Source organism: Mus caroli, chromosome 5 (assembly GCF_900094665.2).
Source record: "Mus caroli chromosome 5, CAROLI_EIJ_v1.1, whole genome shotgun sequence".
NCBI classification, from domain to species: domain Eukaryota; kingdom Metazoa; phylum Chordata; class Mammalia; order Rodentia; family Muridae; genus Mus; species Mus caroli.
In genome coordinates this window covers 136,802,254-136,826,710 of record NC_034574.1, presented here as the reverse complement: position 1 = coordinate 136,826,710, position 24,457 = coordinate 136,802,254, and the positions used below count along the sequence as shown (strand labels likewise).

The window sequence follows — 24,457 nt, the reverse complement described above, 5'->3', positions numbered from 1 at the left end:
GCTTACACAGCAACTCCTTTATCCACTGAACCACCTTCCCAGCTCTCAGCTGTACATTCTTTTGTACAGTCACCAAGCCTCTCTTGTTAGGAGGACCTCATCCACCATCCCTTAAAAATGTCATTTCAAATGTGGCAGCAATTATGACATACCAGTAGATATGCCAGATAACTCTATAAAGATCCAAGGAGATGACACCCTGTAGTAATACACACACACATGATGATGAAGATGAGGAGGAGGAGGAGGAGGAGGGGGAGGAGGAAATCCTGAGATAAGGCACCTGGCTTCCTGATCTGTACACTGTCTCAGTTAGAGACACTCAACCCCTGAAACTCCCAAATTCTAAGTCCAAAGGAAACCAACCCACACATCATTGTCCATAACTACTCATTCAGTCACAGACTAAAGCCAGAGAGCTCAAAGCAGTGCAGCTCCTGCATCGGTCAGGGGCAACTAACTGCAAAGTGATGCACAATCCCAGACTCTGAGCTACCTCACAATTGGCTCCCTTGTGGATACTCACATTCAACAACCCAGATCAATCTAAGGCAAGGATGGGGTATCTAGAAACATGAGAAGAGGCCGGCCTTTGGTATCAGCAACCCCATCAGACTTTTATCTCCGTCCCCAAGTGGCCAGGTTTCTGTGCAAAGTCCTTTGGCAAGACTGATGGTCAGGGGTTTTAGATTCTCTATCTATTGTTGTGCTCCCAACGGAGAAGTCAGGACGTTCCCACAGAAATGTGTGCATCCATGTGAGCCTGGGGTGAGTGTTGATACATAAAGCCCACAGGTGGCCACAGGCCACCAGTGCCGGACTGTTGCCTGGGCTGAGGAGTCCCTCCAGGTCTCCCCTGCACTTAGTTTTCTGTGCAGGGCAGAGTGCTGGGCTAGGAGGGCAATGCACTCCCCCATCTCCTCAGAGCCACAGACTCCACGTAAAGAGAACACACAGTAAAAATAGCACGAGAGGGTCTGGGGGACAGAGAAGGTACTGGCATGAAAGAGTTTTGAGACAGGCTGTCCTTCAACTAGCAACCCTCCTCCCTCAGCCTCCCATGTGCTGCGGTTAATCATGCAGCCATACCCAGCTAATACACTCTTTTAAACAAATGCTGTGGGGTCTTAATGTGTCAACAGATGGGCAGTAATTTCTAGGTGCTGCTCTCTTTAGGGAATTAAAGTTTAGAGTCAAACTTGAGGTTTCTGGTGTCCTTCCTCATATGAAAACTGTGAGGAAACCCCTTTGCTTTGGTGAAGTAGTGATCACAAATGTGCCAGCCTATACAAAAGCCTGAGAGAAGCCAAACCCTGCCTGGCCTTCTGTGCAGACCATAAACAATGAACTCAATCACCACACATCGTTCCTCATTTAAACAAACATGTAAGACATGGGCTGGGGAGATGGCTCAGCGGGTAAGAGCATGGACTGCCCTTCCAGAGGTCCTGAGTTCAAATCCCAACAACCACATGGTGGCTCACAACCATCTGTAATGGGATCTAATGCCCTCTTCTGGAGTGTCTGAAGTATACTTAACATTTACTAAATAAATAAACCTAAAAAAACAAATCAAAACAAAATGTAGGACACACTACCAGTAAGTGCTTATTGTTAGAGAGGCTCCAAGGAGGCTGGAGAGATAGCTCCGTTGGTAAACTCTTTGTTGTGCAAGCATGAGGACCTGGGTTCAGTACCTAGCACCCATATAAAAAGCCGGACATGGTGATGCACACTTGTAATCAAATTGCTGGGGAGGTTTAAACAGGTGGATCCCTGGCGTCACTGGCTGGCCAGCCTAGCCTTGCCCATGAGCTCCAGTCCCAGTGAAAGACCCTGTCTCAAGAAAACAACTTGGGATGCCTCCCAAAGAACAACCTGTAAGGTTGACCTCTGGCCTCTATGTGTGCATGAACATACACAGGAGAGTACTCGTACATACACATGCAATATGTACACACACACCACAAACACACACACACACACACACACACACACACACACACGACTCCCTAAGGTAAGGCCAGCAAGCTACACCTGATGGATCAATTCCGAACTGCCTACTTTTGTCAATCAAACTGGCACAAACAGAGCATCTGTTATTGATACAGCATGACAATGGCAGGGTGGAGGGTGAGAAGGTTATGACAGAGACTGTGTGGCCCACAATGTTCTTCTATATACAAGAAAAGGAAAAGTCTGTTGACCCTTGTTCCCAAGAGAATGTGATCGACAAAAATGCTATTGATAAATGTGTCAGAAGATATTTTAGGGCTAGGGACATGGCTCAGTCAGTAATTACTTGCCTTGTACAATGAGGAGGACCTGAGTTCAAACTCCAGGACACATGTAAAAATGTTGGATGTGGTTGCAAGGCCCAGCATTAGGGAGGTAGAAAAAGGATCCCTGAGGTTGGACAGCCAGCGAGTCTACCCTACTCAGCAAACTCCAGGTCAGTGAAAACCCCTGTTCTCAAGTGTTACTGAAGACTGAATTTGAGCTTGTAGTCTGGCTTCAATATATACCCCTATATGGGTGTGTGCACACACATATATCCACATTCACTTTAAAAACCAGCAGATAATTTTAAATGTCCATGCCATCTGTGCTCACCTTAAAGTCTATTTCTGGGTCCTTACAGCAGGAAACACAGTTTGCAATTAACACTATCAGTATCAATAAACTGCACACTGACAGGATCACAAACAAGGAGGGAACTTCTACAACAGGTACTTCTCCTGCAAAAAAAACAGAAATTATGTTAAAAACATGGAATTCTCAAGTCAACTTTAATTAACTGAACCAACATTCTGGATATGAATGGATCTGAGGACTCACAAAAAAATATTGTTCAAGCACTCTAGAAGAAGCCAAGCCAATTTTGTCTACCTTATAACTAGAGTAGACTTAGAGAGGCACTGCAGAGAAAGTTCCCAGACATTCCACTGAGCTCCACCAATGCTCAGAGCTTACATTTGCATTGTGCTTTCCCAATCTTAGGGCAAGACTGGTCCACAGGCTGAGCTGAGCCTCAGGCTGCCCTTGAATTGCCTCCCCTCCAATTTCTGGCAGTTTCTCAGTCTTCCGGACACTTTTGGAGATTGCTGATCAGTTATGTGTGGTACGTCCTTTAACTTGGGTGGCCTGATGTTCCCAAGACTATGGAGTGATTACAGATATTTGGGAAGAATCTAGAAGAGAGATATTTAGGGAGAATCTCAAACAGCACAGGAGGAAAGGCCATGGGTCCTGCATTTGTAGCACATCAGAGGCACATGACTTGTTCCTGGTGGAGTGAACTCTGTCTGACCATGTGATCCAGAAGGTCTTGTCACCATCAAGTCATCATGTGTTCCCTCTATGCCTTATGAGCAGATCCAAAGCCCAGTGCATATCCACTGATGAAATTCTGAGAGGCCTGAAATGAACTGCCAATAGGGACTAAGTTCCTTTTTAATAACCGAGGTCAATTTTTTTTTTTTTTTCAGACAAAAAACCTTCAAAGTCGCAGGGTGGTGGTGGCGGCGCACACCTTTGATCCCAGCACTTGGGAGGCAGAGGCAGAGGCAGGTAGGTGGATTTCTGAGTTCGAGGCCAGTCTGGTCTACAGAGTGAGTTCCAGGACAGCCAGGGCTACACAGAGAAACCCTGTCTCAAAAAACAAAAAAACAAAACAAAACAAAAAAAACCCTTCAAAGTCATTATTTTTTTAATAAGGCATTTTTATTAGCTATTTTCTTCATTTACATTTCAAATGCTATCCCCAAAGCCCCACTATAAAGCAACCCTGATGCCCCATTCTTACCAGAGATGCTGAGGAGTGGGCTGAAGACTTCAGGGAACCTTTGTATCAGCCAAGGTTTGTCTAGAATCTACTAAAAAGCTTGGGGGACAGCTCAGTGGTTAAAGACACCAGTTTCTCTTCCATAGGATCTGGGTTTGATTCCTAGGTCCTAGTGGAGGCTCACATTCACCTGTAACTCCAGTTCCAGGAGAATCCTGAGGGCACTGCATTCACACAGTCTACACCCATACAAATAAAATAGAAATATATGTATTTTTTCCAAACAGGATTTCATTTCTGGCCTGGAACTCACTATAAACCAACCAGACTAACTTCAAGCTCCGCAAAATATACGCCAGCTACTGAGTGCCAAGACTAAAAGAACGTGCTGCCCTGCTCAGCTTTCCACCTTCCTTTTTTTTGACACGTCTCTCTGAACCTGGATCCCACTGAGTTCTGGAATGGCTGTTCAGCAAGCCCAGTGATGTACCTGTTTCTGCCATGCCAGCACTAAGACTGCGTCTGGGTACCACTGCAGCTGGCATCTGTACACAGATGCTACGGGTCAAATCAGGTCCTCATGCTCACTCAGGAAGCACTTCACTGACTGAGCCATCTCTCCATGCCCACCATATTTTAATTTTAATAACTCCACTTGGATGCATAAAGATCAAATGTGACCCTAGAGAACTGTATAACCAAGTGCTTTCATATCCAATGTCAGATTTTACTGACTTTAAAACCATAGTTTGTCCATCACTTTTTTCCCCATGTGTATGCATGTGCACATATGCTCCTGGAAGCCAGAGACCAATGTCAATATCTTGCTCAATCATTTTTGCATTTTATCCTTTCATAGCAGAACTCTCAATCAAACCCAGAGCTCATTGATAGGACCAGTCACCCCTACGCCATCTCGAGTATTGCCAGCCCCACACCTGGTGTTCACATGGATTCAGGAGACCTAGACTCCAGGCTTCTTTCTTGAGTGACAAGTGCTTTAGCTGCTGAACCATCTTCCCAGGCCCCCCTCCCCTTTTTGTCTAGACAGGAACTTGCTATATAATCTAGGCTGACCTCAAGCTTTCAATTCTCTGTCCTCAGTGTTAGAATTATAGATGTGTACCATTATATCCAGCTTGCCACTACATTTTAACTTCTCTGAATGTCAAGGACATAACACTTAAACCAAGTTGATTTAACTGGCAGCATTCTTTGCTTATAATGGTACAAAAGGAAAAGTATAGCTTATAATTGATTGTATCTGAGATTTGATAAAATGCAGCATTATTTCATCTGATCGGCACAACACCTGATGAAACTGGACCAGCTCCACATCACAGATAAGGAAAACTGATATTCCCAGAGCCTGTAGTGGGAAAGCAGCTCTGGAGGCCAAGTGTTAGGAACATGTCCCCACCCTAGGAACAAGTCCCCACCCTCCCTAGACAGCTCGGCTTTAAAGCCTTCCTGCGGTTAACTTTTTCATTCTTTTGTCTCAGTATATAGCCCCGGCTGGCCTGGAACCCACAGAGCTGCACCTGCCTCTGTGTGAGAATTAGGTATGTGTCACCACACCTGGCCCCATAGTTTACCATTTACACTCATGCGCAGCGTGGGCTTCTAAGCCCCTTCTCCAAACTCTACAAAGGTAATATTGTTACCTTTCCTGTCTCTTACTGTAGTTGTTTGTTTAATTTTCAAGCACTAACCTATTTCTTATAAGAATGGATCACAGGGCTGCCTGAAGGCTGGCCCAATGATCTGATTCACAACTCATGCTAACAATGAGTCCTGCCAAGCTCAGCCCTACCTTCTTATGTACTTTGTTTTGTTTTCCTCCTCCATCCCTTTTGGGTGTGTGTGTGTGTGTGTACATGTACACAACGGCAGGTGCACACATGTATGCCAGTGTACATACATGAGTGCATATGGGGGGACGGTGTCAGGTGGTGGTGGCCCTCAGATCTCTCACTGTTCTAGAACTTCACCATGTAGGCCAGGCTAGCTTGCTGAGGGCTCCAGGAATAGTCTCCAGCCCAGACTTGCCGTTGCTGGGACTACAGCGGTACACCGCTGTACATCACTTGTTATGTAGAGTCTCGGGATTTCAGGCCTTCCTCCTTACACTAGTGAAGGAAAAACTCCTATAAAATGAGGAAATGAAGCCACAGACTGGAAGGTGACCTGGGTTTGCTCAAACCACAGAAAGGAAGTAAATTCTAGAAGCAGGAACCACAACTGAAATCCCCAGCTCTGTGGTTAAACCAGAAAGCCAGCCTCAGAAAGACTCCTGGCTGCAACTGTCGGGACACTATGAAGCCAGTTTCTCTTTAACAGGCTCTGCCTCCAGCATTCAGAAATGCACAAGACAAAGCAATCGTCTGCTACAGAAAAACATCCACAGTGACAGCCTGTCACCGTGCCCTCAGACAGCTCCTTGGGCTCCACAGTGGAGGAGGAGGAGGATAATGAGGGGCTTGGGGCACTTAATATGCTTCTCCCGAGACACTGTTTAAAAACACCTGGCATCCCAAGAGCACATTCCACTGCATTCTGATTCCAGTTTTCAGAGCCCTCTAATAGCTATCTATCTAGTACTTGACTTACTAAGCAGAAAACTTGGGAAACTCTACGAGGTAGGTAGGTAGATGCTATTTGCTTTAGAGACAGGTAATTTGGAAAGGGTGGTAATTTCCCAGTAATGACTCATAGTGGGTCAGGAGCTGCTAGCTGCCTATTAATTTAGCCATTATAAATCCAGCCAATTATCTGAGCATGGTCCCCAGAACCTCCAATGAAACCTGTGTGCGTGTGTAATTAACTAGAGACTCGCCTGGTAAAAAGAAATTGATGACCAATGTTCACATCCCTTGGGGCTCACACACCACTGATTCTCTCTGTGTGTCATTCCTCTTTGGTTCCCAGCTGACATATTCGTGTAAGGACAATGTCCTCCCATTTGCCAGGTGGTTAAGTGGTAGCTAGAGTTAAAGAAGGGCAGGCTAGATGCTGTGAGAATGTCTGTTTACCACCCAGGAAGGGCATCAACAACAGTCAAACAAAAGTCTAGCTTGAGGAACCAATGAATGCCTTTAAAACAAACAAACCACAGTTGTCTGTGCACAAACTGTGTGTGTGTGGGGGGGGGGGGGTACACCTATGGAGGGCACAGAATAACTTCCTGGAGTAAGTTCTCCCCACCCTTACATGGGTCCTGTGATGGAACTGAGGTCACTGGGCTTTTGCAGCAAGCAACTTAGCTGCTGGGCCGTCTTGAAGGCCCTCATTGAGTTTGTTGTGGAAAAAGCCCACCCTGGCATGGGTGACTCCTCACAGGAGCTCTTCATCACCTTAAAACCCTAACAGGCACATTCAAGACCACACCTTGTAGGCCACATACACCCAGTCCAACACAAAAATCACAAGCTTAATTAAAATATTATGAGACCTAATTTTTTAAAGGATTTATTTATTATAAATAAGTACACTGTAGCTGTCTTCAGACACACCAGTAGAGGGCATCAGATCCCATTACAGATCGTTGTGAGCCACCATGCTGTTGCTGGGATTTGAACTCAGGATCTTCGGAAGAGTAGTCAGTGCTCTTACCTTCTGAGCCATCTCCCCAGCCTGAGACCTAATTTTTTATTATGTATCTCTCTGGGTGGAGCTCTTCTGGGAATTGGTTCTCTTCTTCCACTGTGGGTTCTACAGATCAAACTCAGGCTGTAAGAGTTGTATGGCAAATGCCCTTACCTACTGACCATCCTATATTACCTACTCACCAGCCTATATTAAAAGATTTTTTTTTATAAGTTTATTTTGTTTGATTTTCTTTTTTGGTGGGCGGGGGTAACAGTTCTTAAGTGTAAGCTTTGTAGGTGACAATGTCTTGTACTGTCACTAAATTGAGCACATGTGTGGGCTAGTACCTCTCAAGAGAGACCATATGCAGCTAGGGTAAGAGGAGGACTGGTATCTGAGGTGAGGATCTACAGGCCTTCCTTCGAGTTCTCCAACAGAATAGTAACAGAGTTTTTCTCCTTCTTCCCTTTCTTTTTTGAGACAGAGTCACTATATAGCCCTGACTATCTTAGAACTAGCTATGTAGACCAGGATGGCTTTGAACTTAAGAGAGATTTGCATGTGCTGGGATTTGCATGTGAGCCACCAAGCCTGACTTGTAATTATCCGTAATGAGGCTACACTGTTCCCACATGCCAGCAGGCGCTCTGCAGAAGTCAGCTCCCCAGCCTTCTGCCGAGACTCCAGCAGCCTCGGATTGCTGTTTTCTGCTATGTTTCAGGCTCACCTTTTAAATAGTTGCTGCTTCAGACCTCTGGCAAATCAGCTCTACAAGAGCCAATTGCCTGTTTATTTAAGACTGCAGCCTAGGCCGGGCGTGGTGGCGCACGCCTTTAATCCCAGCACTCGGGAGGCAGAGGCAGGCGGATTTCTGAGTTCGAGGCCAGCCTGGTCTACAAAGTGAGTGCCAGGACAGCCAGGGCTACACAGAAAAACCCCTTCTCAAAAAAAAAAAAAAAAAAAAAAAAAAAAAAAGACTGCAGCCTAAGAGCTAGACATGTAACTCAATAATGTCATGCTAGCCTGTGCTGGCTTAGCATGTATGAGGCCCTGGATTTGTGGTGGAGGTGGTAGCGGTAACAATGATGCCCAGCCCTGGGCAGCTGGCCTGCCTATTACTCACTCATTGCTGACATCACAACTACTTTGCTGCTGCTTTTGCCACTGTTGGTCTCAGAGCCGTCCTTCCACAATGTGGGTCCTGGGCCCCACACTCAGGATGTCAGGTTGATAATAAACTGGAGTTCAGTCTGCTAGGACCAGAGCAACAAAGAGTCACCAGCTGGCGGCTGAAGCAGTCAGAAAGCGTTACTTCCCAAGTCCCAAGCTCAAGACCGAGCTGCTGGCAGGACGTCAGCGGCCTCGTCCTGCATCCTCGGACTCCTATCACCTTTGCAGTCCAGCTTCTTACTGAGCTCCCCTTGTTCTTCATTTGGGAGCCATGGGGCCCTCCCTGTAACCAGAGCAACCTTCTTTTACTGCCTCACACTTACCTACCAGGAACCTAAAACTGACAACCAGCCCAGCCCACAGCCCTTGCCCACCACTCAGTAGGAACCATCCCTAGGGTCTCAAGTGAGGCTCTGCCTTTGGACACCGACTGCATTTCCTCATCGCAGAACTGATCACACGATCTTTAATGCCCCTAGCTAAATGGGGGCAGGGACTGGTCTTACCTATAATCTACCACTGATTCCCCGGGTCCTAGTAAAAGACTGTCTAAAAAGAAATGAGGTGCATGGCTCTTGAGATGGACCTCTGGTCTCCAAATACAAGCATACATGTGTACCTGCAAAGATATGCACACTCATGCTTGTGAGCATGCACGTACACACACACACACACACGCACGCACACACACACGCGCGCACACACACACACACACACACACACGCACGCACACACACACAGACAAACATACACAAATGCAAGGGGAGGAGGTCTCAGAGGATACTTCTATAAGGGGATAACTTTTACTGATATGCTGAAATAAAATCCCACAGACTGGGGGTCCCCAGCAATATGTTCACCTTATTGTTCTGCATGCTGAAGTTCAAGGAACAGGCTGGCTTCTCCTGTAGCCTCTAGCCTTCTCCTTGCTGATGTTGTCCTCTCACTACATCCTCCCATGGTCTTCTGTGTGCATATCACTGCTGTCTCCTTGACCTCACTTCCTCTTCTTGTGGACAGTAGTCAGGCTGCATTAAGAGCCTACCATGATGACCGTATTTTAACTTAGTCACCTCTTCAAAGGCTCAAGCTCCAAGAACAATCAGTCTTAGGTGCTGGTGTGGTATGAACAATTCATACCCACAATACAGAAATTGTGGCTGAGTGCATGTATGTGCACATTCATGTGTATATAGGCACATTTGTGCATGCAACTGCACCTGCACACGTGTGCATGTGAACAGGCCAGAGGACAAATGCAGCTGTCATACCTCAGTTGCCATTCACCTTGTTTTCTGAGACAAGGTCCTCACCGGCCTGGGACTTGCCAAGGAGTTCCAAAAGCTCTCTGCATTTCTGCCTCTCTAATGCTGGGGCTGCAGGCCTGCCCTGTCCTCCCATGCCCAGCTTCTTTTACATGGGATCCAAGGACTGACCTCAGACTGAGTTATCACCCCAGCCCCAATGTTGTTGCTGTTTTAGTTGTGTTTTTGTATTGAAGCAGAATCTTGCCATGTAGCTTTGGCTAGCTTTAAAGTCATAGAAACTCTCCTATCTCAACTGCTGGGACTACAGGTGTGTAGGTCATCACATGTCCAATTTAAAAACTAACTTAAGCCAGGTGGTACTGGTGCATATCTTTCATCTTAGAACTTGGGCAGCCTGGCCTACACAGGGAGTTCCAGGACAGCCAAGACTAACACAGTGAAACCCTGTCTCAAAAAAATCAAAAAATTAAAAATTTAAAAATTTTAAAATTTAAAAGAAGAAAGAGAAAAAAAAGAAAAGAACCACAAAATAAAAACCAACTAACTTAAGATGGCCATGCTACTGGTGGAGAGGCTGGAGATCCCAGGAGTAAATCCAGGCCACTTTCCACTCTGTCTCCCCAGGACCCCTGAGGGGCTTGCTTAGTTCACACTCCCTGACCAGCAAAGGCAAGCCAAGCTCCAGGGAGGCATGCTGTCTACAATACATCCACTTCCCACTTCCCAGACCCTCTCACCTTGGGAAGTTGACACAAGACAAACATGTGCCTGGGTGAGAACTGGGGACACAGGGCTGGCCTGATAAAGGAGACCTGAAGCCAAGCACCAGCAATCTTCCAAACTGGCCCTGCCAGAAAGCCCACCTCTGAAATGCAGAGCTTTGGCTTTTCTTTTTCTTGTGAGGTTTTAAAGAATTTTTTTTCTACTTACGTATGGGGGGAGGGTATATGCACATGAGTACAAGTACCTGTGAAGGACAAAAGAGGGAACTGGGTTCCCCTGAGCTGGAGTTACAGGCAGATGTGAGCCACTAATGTGGGTCCTCTGGAAGAGCAGGAAAACACTATTAACTGCTGAGCTGTTGCTTCAGCCCTGCTTTTCTTTCTAAGCAGATTAGAACTAAGAAAACCATCTTTCTCTTCCAACACCCCAACGTACAGCTCTGCATCCCAGAGATATGTAACGTGAGCCCCCCTCACTCTGTTTAAGGGAAACTGTGGACAATCACTGTGTGTCCCACAGTGATTTACACATCAAAATTGCAAACCCATCTATCATAAAAGCTTTCTACACATAGAACCTTAAGTCACTAATGTTTTCTGTGTGCCTAAAGTAACAACAGTACACCCTTTATAATAGCACTAAACGATCTAGACTCTCCCCAATGGGTTCTAATATTAGAAAGAGGAAACAAAAAAAATAGCACTAAATACACTCAACCACACGCTGAGGGCCGATGGATGAATCAAAGATTCCACAAGAACCCTAGGCAGAAGACTAGCGGCCTCGGAACACACATCACCCATGCTCTAACCGTGCTAATCACAACAGCAGAATGGGTGGCCCACATTTGCTCACCACTGTTCAGTGATCATCAAGGTCAGCGAGTGTTCCTGCCCTGACAGAAGGATGACATACTTTGAGGGCTGACTGAATACCTGCGAATGACATCATTTTATATAAAACTGCTGGTTTCTCTCAGACAATCCCATTAAAACCTGTTGCTAAAATATCAAGTTATCTGTACTTATAGAACACTAAGGGTTGTGGACTACACAGAAGAACTGTATATAGTGGCCTGGTCTGGTCAAAAGGGTACCAGACCAGGTGAGTTCTGTGACACTGCTATGCCCTGACCCCTCCCAACTCAGAAGTGACAAGATGGATATTCCAATAACAAGAATTTCCTTTTTCTCTTTGGAATAGGATGTCACTATGTAGCCCAGGCTAGAGTCTTAGTACTGGGATTACAGGTGTGTACCACCATGCTAAGCCTACAGCTTACCACTAGGAATAAACAGACAGGTAAGTAAATTACAGTGCACAGAGAGTGAGACACACCATGGAACAGTAAAGCAAGGTCCAAGACACTCTTATTTTATAGGGAATGACTAAGGAACAGGCCGTGTGTGTGTGTGTGTGTGTGTGTGTGTGTGTGTGTACATGCATCATGCTGTGAGAGAACAACTTACATAAATAGACTCTCTCCTTCTATCACATGGGTCCAGGAATTGAACTCAGACCCTCAGGCTGTCAGCACACACATTTGACCACTAAGTCATCTCATCAGCCCCAGTCTAGTCCCTTGTGATAGAGTCTCTCAGGCTTGCTAATTATACAGGCTATTTGCAGACATCTGCCTGTCTCTGCCTTGCCAATGGTGGGGTTACAGGTACGCCCTGCCATGCCCAGCTTTTCACATGGGTTCTGGAGATCAAAATTCAGGCCCTCATAACTGTGCAGCAAGCCAGCACTGACTCAACTCCCCAGCCCAGGGAAGTATGGGGCTTTGACATTAGGATAATATACACAGGAAATGATGGTGACCTGGCCCTAGAGGGTTAAGAAATATCAATACTTAAACAGCATTTACTACAAAGCAAACACTACACCCATGCAACCCTACACCAACCCTGAAGATAGGCAGCCATTTCCAAATGAGAACCTAAGCAACAGGAAAGAGTAACGTATAGATAGTCAAGAGTCGTAGCTCAGTGCCCTGCTTCAGCACTGACTGAATGAGACAAGGCGAAGCCAGCAGTGGCAGTCTGTTGGGGGACATGAGGCAGAGAATAAAGGGGAAAGGCCATGGAGATCTTGGTTTAGTGTTTTAATCTCTTGCTCAGGAATAAATATCACCTGACATTTGAGAAAACCCTTCAGGCAAAGACAGCAACCTACACAGCAGATAGAGACAGACGTAAGGTGTGGCTGGGAAAAGCAAACAGCCACAATCACTATCCCCAGAACTAAGAGGAGACACAATTCTCATAGGAAGTAAGTCCCTATCGAAAAGGAAGGGATGCCAGTGCACACCTGTAATCCCAGCACGGGAAAAGCTGAGGCAGGAGACTTCTAAGAATAGCTAGCCTGAGCCATATAGGGAGACCAAGTCTCATTAATTAATTCATCTTTAGAAAGGAGACGAGCCAGGCTGGAGAGTAGACTCAGCGATTAAGAACACTGACTGCTCTTCTGAAGGTCCTGAGTTCAAATCCCAGCAACCACATGGTGGCTCACAACCATACATAATGAGATCTGACACCCTCTTCTGGTGTGTCTGAAGACTGCTATAGTGTACTTAGATATAATAATAATAATCTTTTAGTCCGGAGCAAGCGGGGCTGACCAGAGCAAGAAACTTTCATTCCCAGCAACCACATAATGGCTCATAACCATTAGTATAGCCACAGTGTACCCATATACATAAAATAAATAAACCTTAAAATATATATTAAAAAAAAAAAGGAGAAGAGCTAGTGTCTTGGTTAGGGTTTCATTGCTGTGAACAGACACCATGGCCAAGGTAAGTATTATAAAGGACAACATTTAGTTGGGGCTGGCTTACAGGTTCAGAAGTCCAGTCTAGTCGGGCGGTGGTGGCGCACGCCTTTAATCCCAGCATTTGGGAGGCAGAGGCAGACGGATTTCTGAATTCAAGGCCAGCCTGGTCTACAAAGTGAGTTCCAGGACAGCCAGGGCTACACAGAGAAACCCTGTCTCGAAAAACAAAGAAACAAACAAACAAACAGACAAACAGACAAACAGAAGTTCAGTCTATTATCATGGTGAGAAGCATGGTACTGAGCAGCTACACACCTTGATCTCAAGGCAGCCAGGAAGAGACTGTGTCACACAAGGATGTGTCCATACTGGAGCATATATATAGGAGGCTTCAAAGCCCTGCCTCCACAGTGACACACTTCCTCTAACAAGGCCACACCTCCTAATAGTGCCACTTCCCATGGCCCAAGCATATTGAAAGCACCACAGCCGGGTACATATGTGCAGGTCAATATGGTACAGTATGTATGCCAGTAGTCCCAGCTATTTAGGAGGCTAAGACAGGAGGATTTCCTGAGCCTTCAATTCAAGAATAGCCTAAGCTCCATTCCTGAATGAATGAGGAGAAGTTGCTAGAAATGAAATGTAATAGAAAAGATAAAAATAAATAAAAAGGCTCATACACAACAAAGGGACAAAAAGGTCAACAGAAAAGTGTATGTGGTAAACAAATACCAGACTTTCCCAGAACCAAAGCAAAGCACTCTTCAGGTGCAAGAGGCTAGATGAATATTCATGTTAAGGAAGGGAATGGGTAGGGTGGGTGCCCTTAGGCTCATGTGTTCCCACACCTGGTTGAAGCTGTGGTTCTGAGACAAGAAGCCTAGCAGGCACACAGGAGGAGCCCTTGGAGGCAGATCCTGAGGCCTGCAGGCTGGCCCTGTTTGAAATTCCAATCTACTTTCCTGATCTGCCGAGATGGGAGGCTCCTGGTATACACACTGCCTGCATGAATTCCACCATAATTTCCCTAACACGACAGAGGGAAGCTGAACCAGAGTAAGTCCTGCCACTAGGCTGTTCCAATCTGGTATTTTGTTATTGTGATGAAACAAATAACTAATAGAGTGAGAGGGAAAAGGCTACACAGGAAAGAACTGGGTCACACCACCTCAGAGCATGCAGGGAGCCAGAGTGCCACTACTCCAAGAACAGACCAGGGGGTCCTGGGGATCCAAGACAGTGGGCTGAGTGAAGAATGGATAAATGACGACGACATAAAAACTAAAACATGGCAGCCAAGGGAAAGAAAAACCTATCACAGGTTCTTCCCGCCGCCGCTGCCATCAGCTGTGCATGTAAATGACGAGGGGCCAGGAATGAGTCAGTGATAGAGTAGGTCCCTTACCAAGCCAACTACCTGAAGAACGTGTGCACGCACAGATGGGCTCACTCATGCAGCTGTGCAGGAGGCCGGAGGTGGAGATGGCGATGCCGTATTTTCTGAGAGGTTGGATCTCTCACTGATTAGCGACAGGTCTTTGCCCACTCCCCGACTCTGACTCCCAGCTCCATGTACATTTTTAATGTCTGCCTTGCACCCGGGGAAGATAATCCAAATACTTGCCAATAAGCATAACTCCTGAGACTCACCATAGTCAGCAGATTCTTAAAGGGCGCCCACAAAAGCCTGAAGGTCTATGGTGTTTAAAGGATTTTCGTGTTTACAAATGAACATTTACAAGTTTATGATTATGTTTCTTAAAAGGCAGAAACACTCCCCCTTTTACTTAACTAGTGCAACTTCACTTCAAAGGTGGAAACTAGAGTCACTTAGAGAGGTGGGAAAGTGGCTCAATTGGTAGTATTTGCCCAGCATGCATGTGGCCCTGGGTTCTATCCCCAGGACTGCATTATCCTCAACTACCTACAGAATTCAAGGCCAGCATGGGTACTATTCTCTTGAAGGGAGGTGCTATAGAGATGGCTAAGATAAGAGAGTGCTGCTTTGGCAGAGGACCCCTTGGTTCCCAGCAATTCAGACGGCCGAAGCTCCAGTTCCAGGTCATACACTAGCCCTGGCTTCACAATTGCACAAGCACGGGTGCACGCTTACACATTCGTGTTCTCTCTCCCTCCCCCACCCACCCCTGACACTTTGGGGCAGCTCACAACCAACTATAGCTGCAGTTTCAGGGGATCTAGCACTCTCTTCTGGCCTCTGAAGGCGCGTGTGTGCACACATACACACACACAGCATATACTCATAAACACCTATAAAAATAAAAACTAAAAATAAAGAAAAGTTATTCTTTTAGTATTCTGATTTCCTGATTTTTTAATATTGCTTTTCTTTAACTATCTATGAAAATTTGATAGGTTAGTAAGTGGTGGTGTGTGCCTTTAAATCCCAGCACTCCCAGCACTCAGGAGACAGATCTTTTTAACCCTGAGGACAGCATGCTGCATACAGTGAGCTCCAGGCCAGAGAAATACAACCATATATATGGGGGGGTGGGGGGGAGTAGGTAAGGACAATAGTTTAAACAATCCATTTAATCCATTTAGTTGCTTCTGGGTAGCAGCTAACGTCATTGCTGGGGATAGTGACTGGAGTTACTGCTCAAAGCACACGGCAGCTCTCCCTAGCGAACGGGGTGGTCTGAGTGTCAAGAGTCACACAAGCGCTGAATTTGCAACTTCAGTCCTTGTTTTAGTATCTATAAGCTGAAATCTCAGTTCTAAAGTTCTATAAGAGAATGACTTAAAACTCCAAACCTTTCTCAGTCCATTGAGTACTTAAGGTTATATTAACTATGGGATCTTTGAATACATTTCCTTTTGTTTTTGAGTATATGTTCATGTGTGTGCACATGGAGTTCAGAGGCTGATGTGAGGTGTCCTCTTCAATCACTTTCCCACCTTATTTTTAGAGATACTCTCTAACTAAGCCTGAACCTTTAAGCTGGGCAGGCAAGTTAGCGACCTCCAGGATTCCTCCTATCTCAGCCCTGACTGGCCAGTGACCTTCGGGACTCCTCCTATCTCAGCCCTGACTGGCCAGTGACCTTCGGGACTCCTCCTATCTCAGCCCTGACTGGTCAGCGGCCTCCAGGACTCCTCCTATCTCAGCCCTGACTGGCCAGCCATCTTCAGGACTCCTATCTCAGCCCTGACTGGCCAGCGACCTCCAGGACTCCTCCTATCTCAGCCCTGACTGGTCAGCGACCTCCAGGACTCCTCCTATCTCAGCCCTGACTGGCCAGCCATCTTCAGGACTCCTCCTATCTCAGCCCTGACTGGCCAGTGACCTTCAGGACTCCTCCTATCTCAGCCCTGACTGGCCAGCGACCTCCACGACTCCGCCTATTTCAGTCACTAGTGCCTATCCTTTGATGCTGACTTTTCAGGTGGCATCTGAAGATCAAGCTCAGGTCCCCATGAAGTTTTTTTTAGAGCCATCTCCCATCTCCTATTTTCTGCTAAGAAAACTAAGTTGATTACAGATTTCTGGCTAGGCCTGCTGCAATGGTCCTTGGGTAGTATTTCCAGGGGGCTATTTTGGTAGGTTTGTTATTTTTTTCAGTGCCTCACTAGCAATCAGCATCTGGGTGTTAACTTTAATAACAGTCTGAGATAAAAGTCAAGTGGGGCTCTGCCAGTAACCCACAGGCTGCATCTCCGGAGGGAACAGTTGCTGCCTAAGAGAGCCAAACTACAGAGGGGAATTCTGGGCAGAATACAGAGAGGAAGAGAATTTCCTTTCTAAAGCAGCCCGGGTTGGACTTATTGAGCTTCCTGAAGAAAAATCTGCAATCTGTACAATACTTTGTTTAGCAACTTTTCTTTCAGACATGGTCTTAGACTGGCCTGGAACTGCTGGGCTTAAGCAACTCTACCACATCAGCCTTCTGAGAACTGTGGCTTTTGTGGCTCATCTGTGAGACGACCAACAGTTTGCAACACCTCAGTTTTGTACTAAGCTGAAGGCTGCCCACTATGGTAACACATGCCTATAATCCTAGCACTTACAAGACAGAACAGTAGGACCAATGTTGAGGCCAGCCTGTTCTACACAGTGAGCTCCAGGCTAGCCTAGAATACATTCATACTGTGTTTCGAATAAAATGAAATATCTTGCTCTGTCAAAACTTACTATAGATGTTTATAGGTAAATACTCTTATTCAAGGTACATATTTTGCTTTAAAAACGTGTAAGTCTATGGCATTCTTTTAATGACATGTAACTAATTATGCAATCATCTGCTTCCAGCTCATGAGAACAGTCTGCACAGGGTTGGGAAGATGGTTCAGGGGTTAAGAGTTCATACTGGGGCTGGAGAGATGGCTCTGCGGTTAAGAGCACTGACTGCTCTTCCAGAGGTCCTGAGTTCAATTCCCAGCAATCATGTGGTGGCTCACAACCATCTGTAATGGGATCCAATGCACTCTTCTGGTATGTGTCTGAATATAGCTACAGTATAATATAAATAAAAATAAATAAATAATATTAAAAAAAAATAAAAGAGCTCATACTGGTCTTGTAAAGGGACCTGAGTTTGGTTTCTAGTTCCACATCAAATGGCTCATAACCATCTATAATTCCAACTTCAAGGGATCCAAAGTCCCTTCCTTCTTGGATACCTGCATTCATATACATATACCCTACACAAATACACACATACTGATAATTTAAAAACAAAAAACAATTTGAGACCTATCCCATGGGCAAGCACCAATCCCTGACACTATTATTGATAATGTTATGCTTGCAGACAGGAGTCTAGCATGGCTGTCCTTTGAGAGGGACTCAGACAGATGCAGCTGACTCAGACAGATGCAGAACCAACAGCCAAACAGTGGATGGAGCTTGGGGACTCTTATGGAAGAATAGGAGGAAGTATTGTGGGCCCTGAAAGGGACAGAAGCTCCACAGGAAGACCAACAGAATCAACTAACCTGGACCTTTGGAGCTCTCAGAGACAGAACCATCAAGCAAAGAACACAGGCTGGACCTAGGCTTCTCTGCATGGATGTAGCAGATGTGCAGCTTGGTCTTCATGTGGGTCCTGAACAACTGGGGGAAGGGGAGCTATCCCAAAAGCTGTTGCCTATATGTGGGATATGTTCTTCTAGCTGGGCTGCCTTGTCTGGCCTCCGTGGGAGAGGAAGTGCCTACGGAGTTTCAAGACAATAAGACCCTGTCTAAAAAGGGGTGACAGGGATTGGGAGGGAAGGGGAGAAGGGGAAGATGAGGAAGGAAAGAAAAGAAACAAAATAAACATAAAGCCTTTAGACTGTCCCAAAATAAGTTATCTTAGAAAAACCATAAAGAAGCCAGCTGTGGTGGTGCATGCCTGTAATCCCAACATCTGAGGTAGAGACAGAAGAACCTCGGAGCTTAAGGCCAGCCTGGGCTCAGCAGGGCTCATTTGCTCGAGCTCTCGCGCTCGCTCTCTCTCTCTCTCTCTCTCTCTCTCTCTCTCTCTCACACACACACACACACACACACACACACACACACACAAGAAAGCACCGAAAATAAATTCAATCTTATCAGTTCAAACAAGCCAGCAAATCTATTAAATAAGTCCTGTGTTTTTGTATCTAGATACTTGTGCTAGGATAAGGGTGAGGAGAGGCAGCAGAAAATTACTTTAAGTACACTTGCTACACAGAGCATTTCCTACCTACAGAATTCTGATCTCATGCTGTTGGTTGGTCTGGGTCTCCAACAGCTGCAATTCTACAAATAAGTAGGTGACTCTGGTGCAAGGAGGATCCTGTTTTATAAAAACACTTGAGCTCTCAATCAGCTCCAAAGAAACCAAGCTGGAACTGAAATTTACATAAAAATAAAAGGATTCTACTGTGAAAAGGGGAGCAGGTGAAATAAGACCACCCATAAATTTCCCTGCTGCTGTGGGTTCAGATACCCCTTACTCTCCTTTGCATGTTTGCATTTTCCAGGATACAATGAAAACCTCTAGGAACAGACTGAAGGCTTGGGACCTGCCTGTGTTGGCAGAGTGCCTGCCTAGTGCACAGGAAGCAGCTCTGGGCTCCATTCTAGCCTCACAAGCTGAGTGTAGTGCCTGATGCACGGCTGCAATCCTAGAACCGCAAAGATGCAAACACGAGGGTCAGAAGTTCAAGGCCCCAGTAGCTACACTAAACAGTTTATGGCTACCTGTAACTCCAGAGAATCTGATGCCCTCTTCTGGCCTCCATCCTCATGTGTGTATATAACACACATGCACACACACGCACCTAAAAATAAAAATAAAATTTTAAAAAACAAAAACCTTTGAGAGATACTTGTCTCACTAGGAGGTGGAACATAAACAACTGTACACACAGTGAGTACAAACTGCGTGCTCTTAGGAGAAAGTAATCAGTGAAGGTCACACGGGAAGCCCGTGGCTCCTTTGGCCTCATGAGTATGCCACTTTAATCTCTGTGATCTTCCTCCTGTCCATAAGCAAGCCAAGATGGCACAGTGAGCCTGAAACCTTAGCATGCGGAACGTGAAGGCAGAAGGACCAGAAGTACAGAGATCCAGAAGCTCAAAGCCACCCTAGCGTTTGTGACCTTGAGACCCTTTCTCATAAAAACAGAAGAATCAGACAAGCTGCAGAGTCCTAAGGCACAGGTCAACTGTCAAGGCTGTCAGAAACAGGATAGTCACAGGGAGTTCAGTGGCACAGAACTTGCCAAGTGTATGCAAGGAAGGTCCTGTGTTCAATCGGGGTTGGGGGAGTGGGGGGCAAGGGGAGCTGTCCTGGAAGACTTGAAAAAGGATCTCAGGGAATACTAAGAAGCTTGACTTAAGTAAAAAACCATAGTTATACTAACACATTAATGCTGGTTCCTGGTCGGTACAAATGTAGTAATTAATGTTAGTAGTACAAATGTACTAAGGTGTTAATGATAAGAAAAAGTGGAGAGGGCTCTTTGATCCTCCCTCTTCCAGAGACAGCTGCATTTTCTCATGAAGTGCCAGCCTTGTCCCTTAAACACCATTGATGGTGAAGGTCGGAGTGAATGGATTTGGCTGTTTTGGGTACCAGGTTACCAGGGTTGCCAGCTCATCTGGCAAAGTAGAGATTGTTGCCATCTGTAATCCCTTCATTAATCTCAACTACATGGTCTACTTGGTCCAGTGTGACTCTACCCATGGCAAGTTCAACAGCACAGTCATCAACAGGAAGGCCATCACCATCTTCCAGGAGTAAGAGCCCACTGACATCAAATGGGTGATGCTGGTGCTGAGTATGTTGCGGAGTCTACTGGCATCTTCCCCACGATGGTGAAGGCCAGAGCTCACTTGAAGGGTCATTATCATCTCCTTTCCTGCCAATGCCCCCATGTTTGTGATGGGCATGAACCACAAGAAGTATAACGACTGCTCAAGATTGTCACCAATGCTTCCTGTACCATCAACTGCTTATACCCCAGCCAAGGTCAACCATGACAAGTCTGGCATTGTGAAAGGACTCAGGACCACAGTCCATGCCATCACTGCCACTCAGAAAACTGGATGGTCCCTCTAGAGAGTTATGGTGTGATGGCCATGGGGCTGCCCAGAATATCATCCCTGCATCCACTGCTGCTGCCAAGGCTGGGGGCAAGGTCATCCCAGAGCTGAACAGGAAGTTCACTGTCACGGCCTTGTACATTCCTACCCGAATGTGTCCACTGTGGACCTGACGTCCGCCTGAAAAAAGCTGCCAGCGATGATGACATCCATGTGGTGGGACATCAGGCATCCAAGGAACAACTGAAAGGCATCCTGAGCTACACTGAGGACCAGGTTGTCTCCTGCCTGATGTCAACAGTGAATCCCACTCTTCCACCTTTGATGCTGGGGCTGGCATTGCTCTCAATGACAAGTCTGTAAAGCTCATTTCCTGGTATGGCAATGAATACAGCAATAGGGTGGTGGACCTTATGGCCAACATGCCCTCATAGGAGTAAGAAGCCCTGGACCACCTACCCCAGCAAGGACATGAGAGCAAGAAAGAGACCCCCAGCTGCTGAGGAGTCCCTGTCCCAACTCAGCTCCTGACAGTGAGCATCTCCCTCACAGTTTCCATCCCAGACCCCCACAATAATCGGAAGGGCCTCAGGAGCCTTCCGCCATTAACAGGATTTTTACCAAAATGAGTTATCTCTCTTGAATATCATCAATAAAGTTCACTGCACTCACCTTTAAAAAAAAAAAAAAAAGAAAAGAAATTAAGAAAAAAAGAAGAAGTGTAGAGTATGGTACTTGCCTCAGCAGCACATACAAGGGCCCAGGGTCCATCCTCAACACTTGAACACCAACCAACCAACCACACAAAACCCGCCCCATAATCCATATGCTTAAAAAAAAAAAAACAAAAAACAGAAGCCAGGTAACGTAGTATACAACTGTAACCTAGCACTGAGGCAGGGGAACAAGCAGAGAGATAAGGCTTGCTGCCCAGTCAGCTGAGCCCACATGCTAGTTCCAAGCCAATGAGAGACCCTGCCTCAAGTGAAAAAGATGCACGGTGCCTGAGAAATATCTAAGGCTGTCCTCTGGCCTACACATGCAAACACTCATACATACGTGCATACTTGCACACAAATGTATTTATTCTCATATGCATCAACACATGTGTACATATACACAAAGCAAAAACAAAACACCATGTTATAAATGCCCTCACTCCAGTTGAAGGTCAATGGCTGCATGAGAAATCAAGTGTGCAAAGGGTAGTAAGATCCTGACTTCCACCACTTCCTATTATGTGCAAACCCTGCATCGTGGTTTGCTGAATTTAGGAGTATCTCCATCATCCTTACTACACACTGGACTCAGCATCTACAACCTGTGACATACCGTGCAAAGCACTAGAAATACAACACTCAACACAGAGGGCCAGCCAACTGAAAGCACTCAATGTGCAAAGGTCTCTGGTACACTTTTTGATCCAGCCTACTAGTAAATTTTCCTTACTGCCTTCCATTTCATTTACAGTATTTCTGTGTACAATTTATTTACTTTAAAATGTTTTGATGTTCAAATGTGATCTATACCTTCAAGTGTCACTTAAGTTTAAAGGAAAAAAAAAAATCAAAACCTGGATCAGCATCCTTGGTGAACCCTCCTTGCTGCATGAGTCTGTCCCTTTGTGTGCTGGTGTACATGTGTGTTTCTGCTCTCAATAAAATCTGGCTGAGTGCTAAGAAAAATAATCAAAACCTAAGTTGCAATGTCTTCAACCAGCAACCTGTTACTGGGGCTGGAATCTCTGAAACGTGGACCAGAGCAAAGAATTTAGGAGGAAGTGGAGTCTATGAAGAGCTTTAAAAAGGAAGGCGAAAATTTGCACAGAGCATTTCGTAAGCTAAAAGCAGGTCAACTGAGCTCTTAAGAAAGTGCTGGGGAGGCGGCTCGGTTGGTAAAGTGCGAATTGCACAAGTCTGAGGACCTGAGCTTGATCCTCAGTACTTGCAATACCAGCACCAGGAAGGCCCCTGGGGCTCACTGGCCGGCCAGCCTAGCCTACCTGGCAAGCCCCAGGCCAGTAAAGATCATGTCTCAAACAAGGTGGACAGATTCCGAGAACACTGGGGTTTGACCCCTGCTTACTCACACACACACACACACACACACACACACACACAGAGGCATGTACACATGCATGCATGCACACACTGGGGGAGATAGAGATGGGGGCGATCACCAGCTATAGAAGGTGTTGAATGGAGACAGGAAAAGCACATAGCACATCAGATGGGTATCTACCAAACTGAGGCCAGGTACAAGAAGCCAGGAGCTACTGTAGTCACAATGCACAGTCCTGGCCAGTTTATTTGAACTGATGGTAACTTAGGCTTTTTAAAATATTAAAACATAAACGAACATTATGTATCAAAATGCAGAATCTGCCAGACTGTCAAAACTGAGATGTCATGCCTTCCCCAGTCCAGCCAGGGCTCAGGAGGATCCGTGAGTGGCCAGAGGAGGATGAACGGACACATTCAGGTGCGACGGAAATGAGAGACGCCCACCATCCCGATAGATCTCAGGCCCCATCGACACTGAGCTCATTTGAGACTGCTGCACTGTGCTAACCTCTCTCTGCCTTTTAAAAATACTGAGGTTATTTATTTTTCTGATATGATTTGTTTTTGGTGGCAAATAACTGTAATGCCAAGACACGGTTCCAAGTGAATCACTTGCCACAATTTTAGAATACATCATTGCAATTATTTCTGTCCTGCCAATACACTGATTTTACCACACTTCTCTAGCTTCTCCGTGTTCTGTTTCTCTTTCTCCTTTGTAGTTCTGGGGACTGAACTCAGGACGTCAAACTCTACCAATGAGCTATACAATTCCAGCCCTTAGTTTTGAGACAAGAGTCTTACTCTGTAGCACAGGCTGGCTGGACTTGTCTATGTAGCCCAGGCTAGACTCTAATTCCTGATCCTATGCTTCAACCTCCTGGATGGTAAACTTATAGGTGTGTACCACTAGTGTGGCTCTCTAGTTTATTCTCTTTACTTTCCTAAGATTTATTTTTAATTATGTACAGGAGTGTGTGTCTGCATGTGGGTATATGCATCTAAGTGCAGGTGACAGAAGATGCAGAGATACCAATCCACTTGGAGCTGGAGTTAACAGGTAAGTTGTGAGTCACCTGATATGAATGTTGGGCACTGAACTCGGGTCTAGAAGTATAGCAATCACTTACTTGTACTCTAGTTTGCTCTTAAAATGGTATCTTCCCTTGAAGATGCAAAAAAAAGTTGCAAGTTACAGCCTAACTTGGCAGTGTATTCCAGACCGAGCATCAGCCCAACTTTCCAGACCATGTCCTTCTTTACAACTAGGTCAGCAATTTTTATTATACTTATTTATTTTTTTAATTTTACAGGAAGGAAGGGATGCAAGTTTTGAAAGTCAACTTGTGGGAGTTTTGTTGTCTACGCCCATCACGTGGGTCCTGGAGAGTGATCTTGTGTTGTTAGGCTTAGTGGTAGGCACCTTTACACACTGAGCCATCTTGCTGGCCTGCAGAGAAAAAGCATTGCTGGTAAACTGTGGAGACGGATGATTTGAGAAAGAAAGAGAAGAGAGAGAGGGGAGAGGGAGAGGGAGAGGGAG

General features: G+C 45.8%; 1 protein-coding gene across 2 annotated transcripts in view; it reads right to left on the bottom strand.

Annotated features, from left to right (window-relative positions):
- The window catches only part of Lmtk2 (lemur tyrosine kinase 2), a 91,018-nt gene that overhangs the window by 59,180 nt on the left and 7,381 nt on the right, over window positions 1-24,457 (bottom strand). For both annotated transcript variants that reach the window (XM_021162666.2, XM_021162667.2), the window contains exon 2: window positions 2,614-2,738. In XM_021162666.2, coding sequence (XP_021018325.1) covers window positions 2,614-2,738 — 125 coding nt within the window. The remainder of the gene's footprint in view (window positions 1-2,613; window positions 2,739-24,457) is intronic.